The sequence below is a fragment of the Oncorhynchus masou genome, chromosome 12, assembly GCF_036934945.1.
Source record: "Oncorhynchus masou masou isolate Uvic2021 chromosome 12, UVic_Omas_1.1, whole genome shotgun sequence".
Lineage (NCBI taxonomy): Eukaryota > Metazoa > Chordata > Actinopteri > Salmoniformes > Salmonidae > Oncorhynchus > Oncorhynchus masou.
The window spans coordinates 3,111,553-3,126,767 of record NC_088223.1 but is presented as its reverse complement, the minus strand read 5'-3'; the positions used below and the strand labels follow the sequence as shown (position 1 = coordinate 3,126,767).

General features: G+C 46.9%; 1 protein-coding gene across 1 annotated transcript in view; it reads right to left on the bottom strand.

Moving 5' to 3' along the window:
• Nucleotides 1–14,915, bottom strand: part of LOC135549473 (transmembrane protein 64-like) — a 44,038-nt gene extending 29,123 nt beyond the window's left edge. Inside the window, exon 1 of the mRNA XM_064979469.1 lies at nt 13,369–14,915. Within this exon, the coding sequence (XP_064835541.1) occupies nt 13,369–14,088 (720 nt within the window). The 5' untranslated portion in view covers nt 14,089–14,915. The remainder of the gene's footprint in view (nt 1–13,368) is intronic.
• Between the last annotated feature and the right edge of the window lie 300 nt (nt 14,916–15,215).

The window sequence follows — 15,215 nt, the reverse complement described above, 5'->3', positions numbered from 1 at the left end:
TCTCCAAGAGCTTTGCATACCTGGGTAGTACAATATTTTTTTTTAATTCTTCAAGCTCTGTCAAGTTGGTTGTTGATCATTGCTAGACAGACATTTTTAAGTTTTGCCATAGATGAAGTCAAAGCTGTAACTAGGCCCCTTAGGAACATGCAATGTCATCTTGGTAAGCAACTACAGTGTAGATTTGTCCTTGTGTTTTAGGTTGTTGTCCTGCTGAAAGGTGAACTTGTCTCCCAGTGTCTGTTGGAAAGCAGACTGAACCAGGTTTTCATGTAGGATGTTGCCTGTTCTTAGCTCTATTCCGTTTCTTTTTATCATTAAAACTCCTAGTCCTTGCCGATGACAAGCATACCCATAACATGATGCAGCCATCACCATGCTTGACAAAATGAAGAATAGTACTCAGGGATGTGTGGTGTTGGACTTGCCCCAAACATAACTTTATGTCCTGAATACAAAGCGTTAACTGAGGAAATTTTCTCCTGTCACATCCATGAAAAACACCATTTAAAAAGTCACCATTGGCCTCATGGTGAAATCCCTGAGCGGTTTCCTTCCTCTCCGGTAACTGAGTTAAGAAAGGATGCCTGTATCTTTGCAGTGACTGGGTGTATTGATACACCATCCAAAGTGTAATTAATAACTTCACCATGCTCAAAGAGCACGTATGTACCCTTCTCTGTGAGGCATTGTGAAACCTCCCTGGTCTTTGTGGTCGAGTCGGTGTTTGAAATTCACAGCTCGACTGAGGGACCTTACAGATAATTGTACGTCTGGTATAAAAGACGAGGTAGTCTTTTAAAAATCATGTTAAACACTATTATTACACACACAGTGAGTCCATGACACTTATGTGACCAGCAGTTTTGTCGTCCTGAACTTATTTAGGCTTCCCATGAAAGGAGAGTTTGTATACTTATTGACTCAGGGCTTCAGCTTTTCATTTTTTGTTCAGTTGTATAAAATAAATATCTAAAAACCATCATTCCACTTTGACATTATGGGTTATTGTGTGGAGGCCAGTGACAACAACTCAATCCATTTTAAATTCAGTCTGTATGTGGAGAAAGTCAAAGGGTGTGAACACTTCCTGAACTGTATGTTCAAGTCTGAACTCAACTGTGAAATAAATAAATGATTATGGAAACAGTATGGGGTGGCAACGCTGTAGCAAAGCCCCTATAGGCTGTGAGGCTCGGTCTAGATCACCCACAAACCAACGTGACAGCATTTACTATGCCGGAACACCCATTTCAGAGCACAGAAAAAAAGCACAAGTACTTGTTTTTTTTTTCGGGGGGGTATCAAGTTTGTCTACGTGTGAGGCTTCAGTTCCACAGCAGTGAAATGAAAAAGGAAAACATTGGCCTAGTCTCCCTTTCAGGGGTAGAGGACGCTTGATTTTGTTTAAGCTACACTGTGAGCAAACTATAACTTTGATTTTAGAAGTGGAAACTCCAACGTCATTAGCAGCAGCTTTGTATCCGTCGTTTGTCACCCAGCTTGAAACACAACCTAGTTTCAACTCTATTTGATGCGGTAGGCATTGGGGACTACTGATAGGCTCAAGGAAAATGACACTCCTGGGTCTGTAAGGTTAGGGTACTATCCAAACACAATGCTACCTATTTTATATACCTGTAAAATGCTAACTGCTACCTATTTTATATACCTGTAAAATGCTAACTGCTACCTATTTTATATACCTGTAAAATGCTAAATGCTACTTATTTTATATACCTGTAAAATGCTAAATGCTACCTATTTTATATACCTATAAAATGCTAAATGCTACCTATTTTATATACCTGTAAAATGCTACCTATTTTATATACCTGTAAAATGCTAAATGCTACCTATTTTATATACCTGTAAAATGCTAAATGCTACCTATTTTATATACCTATAAAATGCTAAATGCTACCTATTTTATATACCTATAAAATGCTAAATGCTACCTATTTTATATACCTGTAAAATGCTAAATGCTACCTATTTTATATACCTATAAAATGCTAAATGCTACCTATTTTATATACCTGTAAAATGCTACCTATTTTATATACCTGTAAAATGCTACCTATTTTATATACCTAAAAAATGATAAATGCTACCTATTTTATTTATAAAATGCTACCTATTTTGCAACTGCAGTAGGCTAAGAAAGCCACTGACATGCAACAACCCTAGAACCATCTGAAGTCACGCCAACCAGAAAAAGTAACCAGGCCGTCGACCCAGGTTAATAATAGTTAGTTACAGGTTGTAGTTGGACAAATCAAACTGGACAGAGAGCAAGATCGTCTGTACGGTCACAGGGAAGGCACCATCCAACCAAAACGCTAACCCTTTCATAAAAACAGCCGTAGCCAATCGAAGCCACTATAAAAGGCGTTAGGGGCTCTCTTGTCCCAGTATCCAGGACATACTAAAATGATCGACTGAACGAGCAAACCAACGTAGCTACTAGAAGGTATCAGATGAAAGTTAGCAGTTATGAAAAAAAAGTTGCCATCACGTCTGGCATCGGACAGTGTGTGTAGCAGAAGAACTGTTGACGGCTACCATGACGACGATGTCTCCTACAGCAGTCAACCTGGTCTGTCTAGAACAGCTGCTGTCTCCTACAGCAGTCAACCTGGTCAGTCTAGAACAGCTGCTGTTACCTACAGTATTCAACCTGGTCAGTCTAGAACAGCTGCTATTACCTACAGTATTCAACCTGGTCTGTCTAGAACAGCTGCTATTACCTACAGTATTCAACCTGGTCAGTCTAGAACAGCTGATGTTACCTACAGTATTCAACCTGGTCAGTCTAGAACAGCTGCTATTACCTACAGTATTCAACCTGGTCAGTCTAGAACAGCTGCTATTACCTACAGTAGTCAACCTGGTCAGTCTAGAACAGCTGCTGTTACCTACAGTATTCAACCTGGTCAGTCTAGAACAGCTGCTATTACCTACAGTAGTCAACCTGGTCAGTCTAGAACAGCTGCTATTACCTACAGTAGTCAACCTGGTCAGTCTAGAACAGCTGCTATTACCTACAGTAGTCAACCTGGTCTGTCTAGAACAGCTGCTATTAGCTACAGTAGTCAACCTGGTCAGTCTAGAACAGCTGCTGTTACCTACAGTAGTCAACCTGGTCAGTCTAGAACAGCTGCTGTTACCTACAGTAGTCAACCTGGTCAGTCTAGAACAGCTGATGTTACCTACAGTAGTCAACCTGGTCAGTCTAGAACAGCTGCTATTACCTACAGTAGTCAACCTGGTCAGTCTAGAACAGCTGCTATTAGCTACAGTATTCAACCTGGTCAGTCTAGAACAGCTGCTGTTACCTACAGTATTCAACCTGGTCAGTCTAGAACAGCTGCTATTACCTACAGTATTCAACCTGGTCAGTCTAGAACAGCTGCTATTACCTACAGTAGTCAACCTGGTCTGTCTAGAACAGCTGCTATTACCTACAGTATTCAACCTGGTCAGTCTAGAACAGCTGCTGTTACTCTGTTGCACCTGGGTGGAAGCAGTGTTTTGATACTAAACAATGTGTGCTGGCAAAACAACACATGCCCACGTTTGTAGGCGACTGACAGCTCAATATGTTCCTTTGTTGTTTTGACTAATACTAAAGGAGTATATTACTACAACCTGAACCTAGTCCCACATCCTGCTGATCTTCATAAAGCAATAGAAGGGTTGACATATGTAGCGTAACCTAGCCTAACTAAGATAAATCTTGCCCATTTAAAATGCACTATCATGCTAATGTCAAAGATTGATTGAGGGGGATTACACTACATTATCTGGAACATTTGGGAAACAAACTCAATCAAACTATTATTTTTTTTAGGCCTACCGTCTACTCTAACGATATCTTTTCCACTAGTATGACTAAAACACAGTCATTATGAAAACATGCGTATTTAAATATATGATTACCGACACAATGGGAATTCAAGATATTTAGGCTACATTTTACTCTGATACAATTTGAGAACCAGTGTGGAGTGCGATTGAGATTGTGGATCCGTTGGGGCGGTACGCGAATTAGAGTGGGTCTAGGGTTTCTGGCATGATGATGGTGTTGTGAGCCATGACCTGCCTTTCAAAGCACTTCATGGCTACAGACGTGAACGTAGAGAAAGGCTAGTCTCTTTGGCAATGACAAGGAATGGAATGCCAGATAGAGAGACTGGTACTCAGACTAGGGAATTATTATTTTGGGTTCCAGGACACTCTTGAACATCTAAACCTATAAATAAAAGGTCTGGCCCGCAAATGAATTTTGATAAACAAATCGGCCCCCCAAAAAAATCTGTCCGACCCTACAAAATCCCGATGTGGCCCTCAAGCTAAAAGGCATGCCCACCCCTGGTCAAGGCTTATAAAAAGGCTTAGCCTATAGGCTACGGTATGAAAAGTGGACCACATCGACAAATGTGAAGATGGTGCTGCAGTGGATAGCTGCCATCTCTTACGAGCTCTTAACCAATTTTGAGTCTAATCACTGGAGAATAAACTGGACGAGCTCTGTTGGAGAATATCCTATCAATGGGACCTGAAGAACTGCAAAATCCTGTCTTTCAGAGTCGCGTCTGAACAAGGACAATATACATCTAGCTGGTTCTTCTATGCATCGTCAAGACCGATGCCAAGCGTAGGGTGAGGTTAAGGGGGAGATGTTTGTCACTTTTGCCCAACACCTGTTGTTAACAATCTCTCAAGGTTTCGCTCGCCTGAGGTAGAGTGCCTCATGATAAACTGTAGACCATACTATTTACCAACAGAGTTCATCTATCTGTCCTGTGTGGCTCAGTCGGTAGAGCATGGCGCTTGCAACGCCAAGCGTCGTGGGTTCGATTCCCGCTGGGACCACCCATATGTAAAAAAAGTAGTGGCCCCAGCCGACTTGTAAGTCGCTTTGGACAAAAGCGTCTGCTAAATGGGATATATATATATATATATATATATATATATATATTTTTAAGACCACACTAAACAAGCTGTATAGGACCTTAAGCAAACAAGAAAATGCACATTGAAAGGAGGCGCTCCTAGTGGCCGTTGATTTTAATGCAGGGAAACGGCAATCTATTTTACAGTACCTCATTTTCACCTGTGCAAAAAAAAAAAAAACTTGATCACTTTTACTCCACACACAGCTCCATTTGGCAAATCTGACCATAAATCGTCCTGATTCGTGCTTTCAAGCAAAAACTCAAAACAGGAAGTACCAGTGACTCAATAAGGAAGTGGTTCGATGAAGAGGACGCTAAAACCTACAAGGAAAATGTTCTGGGATTCATCCTGTAACATTGAGGAATTTACCACAGTCACCGGCTTCATTAAGTGCATTGATGAAATTGTCGCCACAGTGACCTTACGTACATACACACTGAGCTAAAGGCTAGAGCTGCCACCTCAAGGAGCAGGACACTATTCCAGGTGTTGATAAGAAATCCCACTTCGACTTCTGACGAACAATCAAACCGTCAATACAGGACTAAGATCGAATCCTACTACGTTCGTCGGATGTGGCAAGGCTTGCAAACTATCCTGAAATACAAATGAAAACCCAGCAGCGAGCTGCCCAGTGACATGAGCCTACCAGACAAGCTAAATTCCTTCTATGCTTGAGGCAAGCAACACTGAACCATGCATGAGAGCACCAGCTGTTCCGGACGACCGTAGCCGATATGAGTAAGACATTTAAAACAGGTTAACAATGGACAGACCGATTACCAGGATACGTACTCAGGGCATGCGCTGTCCAGCTGGTAAAAGCGTATTCACTTACATTTTCAAGATTCGGCATGAGCCCGCAGATGCCCAAAAAGTTCTACAGCCGCACCATTGAGTGCATCTTGACTGGTTGCATCACTGCTTGGTATGGCAACTGCTTGGCATCTAACCGCAAGGCACTACAGATGGTAATGCGTACGGCCCAGTCTGTTAACAAAGCATGTGACGAATATTATTTTTGGCATGCATTGAAAAGTCTAATTGCTAGCCTGGGTGGATACGAGAATTTTTGTGCCACTCCTTGTCATGCCAAACATTTAAATATGTTAGGCATGACTTACAATGATTTGACATGATAGAACAAACAGACGTGGAACCATGCTACCTAACCTCACAACAGTCTACTGGGACCATGCTACCAAACCTCACAACAGTCTACTGGGACCATGCTACCTAACCTCACAACAGTCTACTGGGACCAACAGATGTGGGACCATGCTACCTAACCTCACAACAGTCTACTGGGACCATGCTACCTAACCTCACAGCAGTCTACTGGGACCATGCTACCTAACCTCACAACAGTCTACTGGGACCATGCTACCTCACCTCACAACAGTCTACTGGGACCAACAGATGTGGGACCATGCTACCTAACCTCACAACAGTCTACTGGGACCATGCTACCTAACCTCACAACAGTCTAGTGGGACCATGCTACCTAACCTCACAACAGTCTAGTGGGACCATGCTACCTCACCTCACAACAGTCTACTGGGACCATGCTACCTAACCTCACAACAGTCTACTGGGACCATGCTACCTCACCTCACAACAGTCTAGTGGGACCATGCTACCTCACCTCACAACAGTCTACTGGGACCATGCTACCTCACCTCACAACAGTCTAGTGGGATCATGCTACCTCACCTCACAACAGTCTACTGGGACCATGCTACCTCACCTCACAACAGTCTACTGGGACCATGCTACCAAACCTCACAACAGTCTACTGGGACCAACAGATGTGGGACCATGCTACCTAACCTCACAACAGTCTACTCCATTCCATTCAGGTGAGGAGGAAGATTATTTAAGATACTGTCTAAAGATGTAGGGTTTCAGATATTTTCGCAAGATGGGCAGGGACTCTGCTGTCCTAGCATCAGGGGGAAGATGGACAGGGACTCTGCTGTCCTAGCATCAGGGGGAAGATGGACAGGGACTCTGCTGTCCTAGCATCAGGGGGAAGATGGACAGGGACTCTGCTGTCCTAGCATCAGGGGGAAGATGGGCAGGGACTCTGCTGTCCTAGTATCAGGGGGAAGATGGACTCTGCTGTCCTAGTATCAGGGGGAAGATGGACAGGAACTCTGCTGTCCTAGTATCAGGGGGGAGATGGACAGGGACTCTGCTGTCCTAGTATCAGGGGGAAGATGGACAGGGACTCTGCTGTCCTAGCATCAGGGGGTAGATGGACAGGGACTCTGCTGTCCTAGTATCAGGGGGAAGATGGGCAGGGACTCTGCTGTCCTAGTATCAGGGGGAAGATGGACAGGGACTCTGCTGTCCTAGTATCAGGGGGTAGATGGACAGGGACTCTGCTGTCCTAGTATCAGGGGGAAGATGGACAGGGACTCTGCTGTCCTAGTTTCAGGGGGAAGATGGACAGGGACTCTGCTGTCCTAGTATCAGGGGGTAGATGGACAGGGACTCTGCTGTCCTAGCATCAGGGGGAAGATGGACAGGCACTCTGCTGTCCTAGTATCAGGGGGTAGATGGACAGGGACTCTGCTGTCCTAGTATCAGGGGGAAGATGGACAGGGACTCTGCTGTCCTAGCTTCAGGGGTAAGATGGGCAGGGACTCTGCTGTCCTAGTATCAGGGGGAAGATGGACAGGGACTCTGCTGTCCTAGTATCAGGGGTAAGATGGACAGGGACTCTGCTGTCCTAGCATCAGGGGTAAGATGGACAGGGACTCTGCTGTCCTAGCATCAGGGGGTAGATGGACAGGGACTCTGCTGTCCTAGCATCAGGGGGAAGATGGACAGGGACTCTGCTGTCCTAGCATCAGGGGAAGATGGACAGGGACTCTGCTGTCCTAGCATCAGGGGAAGATGGACAGGGACTCTGCTGTCCTAGCATCAGGGGGAAGATGGACAGGGACTCTGCTGTCCTAGTATCAGGGGGAAGATGGGCAGGGACTCTGCTGTCCTAGTATCAGGGGGTAGATGGACAGGGACTCTGCTGTCCTAGTTTCAGGGGGAAGATGGACAGGGACTCTGCTGTCCTAGTATCAGGGGGTAGATGGACAGGGACTCTGCTGTCCTAGTATCAGGGGGAAGATGGACAGGGACTCTGCTGTCCTAGTTTCAGGGGGAAGATGGACAGGGACTCTGCTGTCCTAGTATCAGGGGGTAGATGGACAGGGACTCTGCTGTCCTAGTATCAGGGGAAGATGGACAGGGACTCTGCTGTCCTAGTTTCAGGGGGAAGATGGACAGGGACTCTGCTGTCCTAGTATCAGGGGGTAGATGGACAGGCACTCTGCTGTCCTAGTATCAGGGGGTAGATGGACAGGGACTCTGCTGTCCTAGTATCAGGGGGAAGATGGACAGGGACTCTGCGGTCCTAGTATCAGGGGGAAGATGGACAGGGATTTTGCTGTCCTAGTTTCAGGGGGTAGATGGACAGGGACTCTGCTGTCCTAGTATCAGGGGGAAGATGGACAGGGACTCTGCGGTCCTAGCTTCAGGGGGTAGATGGTTCTACCATTGGGGTGCCAGGACAGAGAAAAGCTTGGACTGGGCTGAGTGGGAGCTGCCCTCCCGTAGGGGTGGAGACCTGAGGTGGCAGAACGGAGTGTTCTGGTTGGGGTGTAGGGTTTGATCATAGCCTGAAGGTAGGGAGGGACAGTTCCTCTTGCTGTTCCCTAGGTAAACACCATGGTCTTGTAGTGGATGCGAGCTTCGACTAGAAGCCAGCGGAGTGTGACATGAGAGGGCTGCAGAGTTCTGGATAAGTCGCAGGGGTTTGATGACACAAGAGGGGAGGATGAGAACAGAGGAGAGAGAGTCAGCTTTGGCAGTGAGGTGAGAGAGATAGTGAGAGAGTTGTTCAGCGACGGCACGCTCAAGTGTTTTGGAAAGAAAAGGGACACAGGTCTGTGGTTTGTGACGTCAGAGGGGTCCCGAGTGTTGGTTTCTTGAGGAGGGGAGCAACACTGACCATGTTGAAGTCAGAGGGGACGCAGCCAGTGGTCAGGGATGAGTTGATGAGGGAAGTGTAGGCCTAGTGTTGACACAAAGGGGCAATTCACTGTTAGCCGTGTCAAACTTTTAATGTACTGTCCAGTTTATGTAAACAGCAGCTAGGGTTGCAGTAGACCCAGTTTGTGTAAACAGCAGCTAGGGTTGCAGTAGACCCAGTTTGTGTAAACAACAGCTGGGGCTGCAGTGGGCCCAGTTTGTGTAAACAACAGCTTGGGCTGCAGTAGGCCCAGTTTGTGTAAACAGCAGCTAGGGTTGCAGTAGACCCAGTTTGTGTAAACAGCAGCTAGAGTTGCAGTAGACCCAGTTTGTGTAAACAACAGCTGGGGCTGCAGTGGGCCCAGTTTGTGTAAACAGCAGCTTGGGCTGCAGTAGGCCCAGTTTGTGTAAACAGCAGCTAGGGTTGCAGTAGGCCCAGTTTGTGTAAACAGCAGCTAGGGTTGCAGTAGGCCCAGTTTGTGTAAACAGCAGCTAGGGTTGCAGTAGGCCCAGTTTGTGTAAACAGCAGCTAGGGCTGCAGTAGGCCCAGTTTGTGTAAACAGCAGCTAGGGTTGCAGTAGGCCCAGTTTGTGTAAACAGCAGCTGGGGCTGCAGTGGGCCCAGTTTGTGTAAACAGCAGCTAGAGCTGCAGTAGGCCCAGTTTGTGTAAACAGCAGCTAGAGCTGCAGTAGGCCCAGTTTGTGTAAACAGCAGCTAGGGCTGCAGTAGGCCCAGTTTGTGTAAACAGCAGCTAGGGTTGCAGTAGGCCCAGTTTGTGTAAACAGCAGCTGGGGCTGCAGTGGGCCCAGTTTGTGTAAACAGCAGCTAGAGCTGCAGTAGGCCCAGTTTGTGTAAACAGCAGCTAGAGCTGCAGTAGGCCCAGTTTGTGTAAACAACAGCTTGGGCTGCAGTAGGCCCAGTTTGTGTAAACAGCAGCTAGGGTTGCAGTAGACCCAGTTTGTGTAAACAGCAGCTAGGGTTGCAGTAGACCCAGTTTGTGTAAACAACAGCTTGGGCTGCAGTAGGCCCAGTTTGTGTAAACAGCAGCTAGGGTTGCAGTAGGCCCAGTTTGTGTAAACAACAGCTGGGGCTGCAGTAGGCCCAGTTTGTGTAAACAGCAGCTAGAGCTGCAGTAGGCCCAGTTTGTGTAAACAGCAGCTAGAGCTGCAGTAGGCCCAGTTTGTGTAAACAGCAGCTAGAGCTGCAGTAGGCCCAGTTTGTGTAAACAGCAGCTAGAGCTGCAGTAGGCCCAGTTTGTGTAAACAGCAGCTAGAGCTGCAGTAGGCCCAGTTTGTGTAAACAGCAGATAGAGCTGCAGTAGGCCCAGTTTGTGTAAACAGCTAGAGCTGCAGTAGGCAGGCTTATACTGTAAACAGCCTAACGCATGGCTGGCTACTACTGCTTGCATGTCTTCCAGACACATTTAGATGAAGCTAGAATAATTCATTATCCACCATATATTGGTTCACTTTAAAGAGGAGTGAAACTTCTCTCCCCACACTTATGTCACAACATTTGTACAATCAAAATAATCTACGTGTTATTTACTAATGACCTGTTGCTCAGTATACATGCTTGTACAAGGAGCAATAATAATAATAATAATAACAACAACGGCGACGAGAAGCATGGGCTTGGATCGCGGCAGGCGTAGTCCACAATGGAATAATTATACTGACCTGGTAGAGGTACTAAACAACACACCAGGTAGGAGGTACTAAACAACACACCAGGTAGGAGGTACTAAACAACACACCAGGTAGGAGGTACTAAACAACACACCAGGTAGGAGGTACTAAACAACACACCAGGTAGGAGGTACTAAACAACACACCGGGTAGAGGTACTAAACAACACACCGGGTAGAGGTACTAAACAACACAACGGGTAGAGGTACTAAACAACACACCGGGTAGAGGTACTAAACAACACACCGGGTAGAGGTACTAAACAACACACCGGGTAGAGGTACTAAACAACACACCGGGTAGAGGTACTAAACAACACACCGGGTAGGAGGTACTAAACAACACACCGGGTAGGAGGTACTAAACAACACACCGGGTAGGAGGTACTAAACAACACACCAGGTAGGAGGTACTAAACAACACACCAGGTAGGAGGTACTAAACAACACACCAGGTAGGAGGTACTAAACAACACACCAGGTAGGAGGTACTAAACAACACACCAGGTAGGAGGTACTAAACAACACACCAGGTAGGAGGTACTAAACAACACACCAGGTAGGAGGTACTAAACAACACACCAGGTAGGAGGTACTAAACAACACACCAGGTAGGAGGTACTAAACAACACACCAGGTAGGAGGTACTAAACAACACACCAGGTAGGAGGTACTAAACAACACACCAGGTAGGAGGTACTAAACAACACCAAATAGGAGGTACTAAACAACACCAGGTAGAGGTACTAAACAACACACCAGGTAGAGGTACTAAACAACACACCAGGTAGAGGTACTAAACAACACACCAGGTAGAGGTACTAAACAACACACCAGGTAGAGGTACTAAACAACACCAGGTAGAGGTACTAAACAACACCAGGTAGGAGGTACTAAACAACACACCAGGTAGAGGTACTAAACAACACACCAGGTAGAGGTACTAAACAACACCAGGTAGGAGGTACTAAACAACACCAGGTAGGAGGTACTAAACAACACCAGGTAGAGGTACTAAACAACACCAGGTAGAGGTACTAAACAACACCAAATAGACAAACTAAAACAACCATACGGCCTCGGACAAGACAGGAAATAACTAGATTAAACGACGAGCTGTGAATTCTGATTCATACATGACGTTTGGAGAAAGGGAGACTCGTGCCCTGAGACGAGTGACTGAAACAGCAGTGCCTGTGTGTCTGAGAGCAGCTGGAGCTGGGGCTTGTTCTAATCCAATCGTTGCACCGGTTTCAACCGATACCCCGCCCGTCTCTTTGCAGACAGAAGAAGTAGCCAATAGTTATTTAGAGAACACAGCGCTTCACACTGTTTGAGTGAAGGAGAGATGTGTGCTGGCAGCTGGAAATGATTTTCTTCGGATCACAGATAATATAAAAGAACATACTTGTTGTGGTAATATTTCTCCATTACTCATTGTGTCACAGTATTCTGCACAGCCCTAGTGTGTAGCTTTGGGACGCTCGGCCCTGTTCTCCTTGGAACGCTCGGCCCTGTTCTCCTTGGAACGCTCGGCCCTGTTCTCCTTGGAACGCTCGGCCCTGTTCTCCTTGGAACGCTCGGCCCTGTTCTCCTTGGAACGCTCGGCCCTGTTCTCCTAAGTGTGCAGGCTTGTGTTCCAGCCCTGTTCGAACACACCTGATACTGCAAATCAGCTTCTCGTCAGGACCTAGGCTACTTTAGCTGAACCTTTAAAGTATGTTGGAGCTAAAACAGAGGCCTGCACATCCACCAGGCTCTCCAGGAACAAGGTCAACCACCCTTACAGGTGCTGTCTGTTCCAAATGACACCTTATTCCCTTTATAATGCAATGTAGCACGGCTGAGAGATATGGGGGAAAAACAATCATCTATTGACGATTTTATACTTTAAAAAAAAAATATATATATATTGCAATTTGACTTATTTAAAATGAAAACACTTGGGTGAACTGTTAGAATCATATAAATATAATGATTTATATTAAGTAGTAAAGTGGAAAGCGGCATCATTCTTGTTTGTAACAATGTGTTGACTGTATTTGACCTAAAAGAACATCATCCACAATAATACTGGATTAAACAGAGGACGAGGAGCCCTGACCTAACAGAGGAGCCCGGACCTAACAGAGGAGCCCGGACCTAACAGAGGAGCCCGGACCTAACAGAGGAGCCCGGACCTAACAGAGGGGCCCGGACCTAACAGAGGGGCCCGGACCTAACAGAGGGGCCCGGACCTAACAGAGGGGCCCGGACCTAACAGAGGGGCCCGGACCTAACAGAGGGGCCCGGACCTAACAGAGGGGCCCGGACCTAACAGAGGGGCCCGGACCTAACAGAGGGGCCCGGACCTAACAGAGGAGCCCGGACCTAACAGAGGAGCCCGAACCTAACAGAGGAGCCCGGACCTAACAGAGGAGCTACTTGAGTGACGGGGTGTGTGTGGGAAGCAGCTGTTAGAGGGAGAGCGGACAAAGAGTAAACTAGAAAAAAAAAAACATTGCAATATGGATATTGCACATGTCAATATTTAAATTACAAATGCAATGAATTGTGCAGCCCTACTATTTAGGGAACATGGTTCCATTTGGGAAGCACGTTCTGGTTCCCATTTCTCACCACACAATGGAGAAAGGACCGAAGACACCATCAGCAACTGTACGTGTAAGATGTTCAACCATACTCACTGAGAACACTGCATTCTGGAGTCCAAAGGGAATGGGCGTGAGTCTTGCTAAGGCCACCACTTTGAGTCCACTCCCCCCCTCCACCACTCGTATTACAGCACTGAGCTGTTCAGAGTTCCCCACCTTGTTGACCACCCAGTCCGTCAACAGTCTCTTACACACCAGGTGAGCCACGAAGGTACCTATGAGCACCCCCACCATCACCAGTCCCATACCCAGCACGAAGCCGTAGAGGTATCCAGCAGCCACGTTCAGTACGATGTACCCCCAGCCGAATGGGAAGGACACAGTGATCAGAGCAACTATGAACAGCAAGGCTCCAACCAGGCTGTCCAAGCTCTCCACCCAGAGAAGAAGGTCCTTGAGGTACTGTCGGACTAGAGCCACGGAGGAGAAGCACACAGCTGTCAGAATGCATGCCAGGAGGGCACTCTTGAAGCAACACGTGGTAATACAACACGGGTGTCTGACCTCCCCGTTGGTGGCGCCACCGGTGAATGACACGCCAGTGTCAACGATGCTCTCCGGGTCTCCATCAGACTTGCCGACGGCGCCTCCTCTCTCCTCAAAGGCGTTGCATATCAAGAGGTCCATTTTATCGCACTCGTCCGGGGAGGATCTCTGGAGCCAACGGTTCAGCTGGATCTGTCCTTTGACCGCAGCGTGTTTAAGGACCTTTAGGACGACCTGCAGGGATGGTGGCGACCCTGCGCCCCACATGGTGGCCCGACAGCGGAGTCTCAGGAAGATGGACAGTCACGCTGACTGGTTGTGCCCAGATTTAAGATGGAGCGTTGTGAACTTGAATATTACCGTTTCCCTTGTAGAAACGACGACGCTTGATCATAAACAGTGAGAATTAGGGTGACGTGCTGACGGTGAGGAAGGTTATCGATGGTTCCTGTGTTGGGGACACATGTCTATTCTTCAGGATAGAGGAGAACTGTTTCCATAGGCTTCAACATGACATTCTTCCCGTCTGGGTTGCCGTCATAAGAATGACCGTCCAGTCTGACAGTTCTTGATCTTGGAGTCACCAAATTGGGAGACATGCCAGTCCAATGATTGATAAAAAACGTTTCCACATCGCCTCGAATCCGAGGCGAACGTAAATGAAACAATCAGTGCTTTGAAAAGCATCGGTCGCCGTTAATCTGGAGAACCGAGGCAAAACGACAACAAACCAGAAAGTCACGATATTGCTAAAAAAAACGGCTGATCAATCCAACTATTCGTATCGATACGAAAACGGTCCAAAGATAAATCCGTGCAAGACTCCCAACTTTTGCGAGTCGTCTGTCCTATTTGATCGTAAAAGCAGCGAGTTGCTACTCCATCGAGTCGGTCAGCTGCTGTCTGTATAAAGTCCTAGAAACTCGTCCCAACCGGCAAAATCACCGGACATGGACCTTGTCTTTCTGGTGCACAGTGATAACCGTGTTGTCTAAGTCCGTCTGATAGCCAGCTGCGTCTTATTACCTGTTCAGCCCACAACAGTAAATGGTGTTGACGTTGAACGCTATTCATCCACCAGCCACCGCTCTGGTTGTTTCCCATAATGCCAAGTACCAGATCATGTGACTACTACCGTTCTGGCCTATGAACCACAGCGGAATAAACCCACCTGACTCTCTCTCACTCCCCCCCCCCCCCCCCCACTAAACCCACCAGACTCACTCTGTACACACTAAACCCACCAAACTCTCTCTGTACACACTAAACCCACCAGACTCTCTCTCTCTCTGTACACACTAAACCCACCAGACTCTCTCTCTCTGTACACACTAAACCCACCAGACTCTCTCTGTACACACTAAATCCACCAGACTCTCTCTCTCTGTACACAC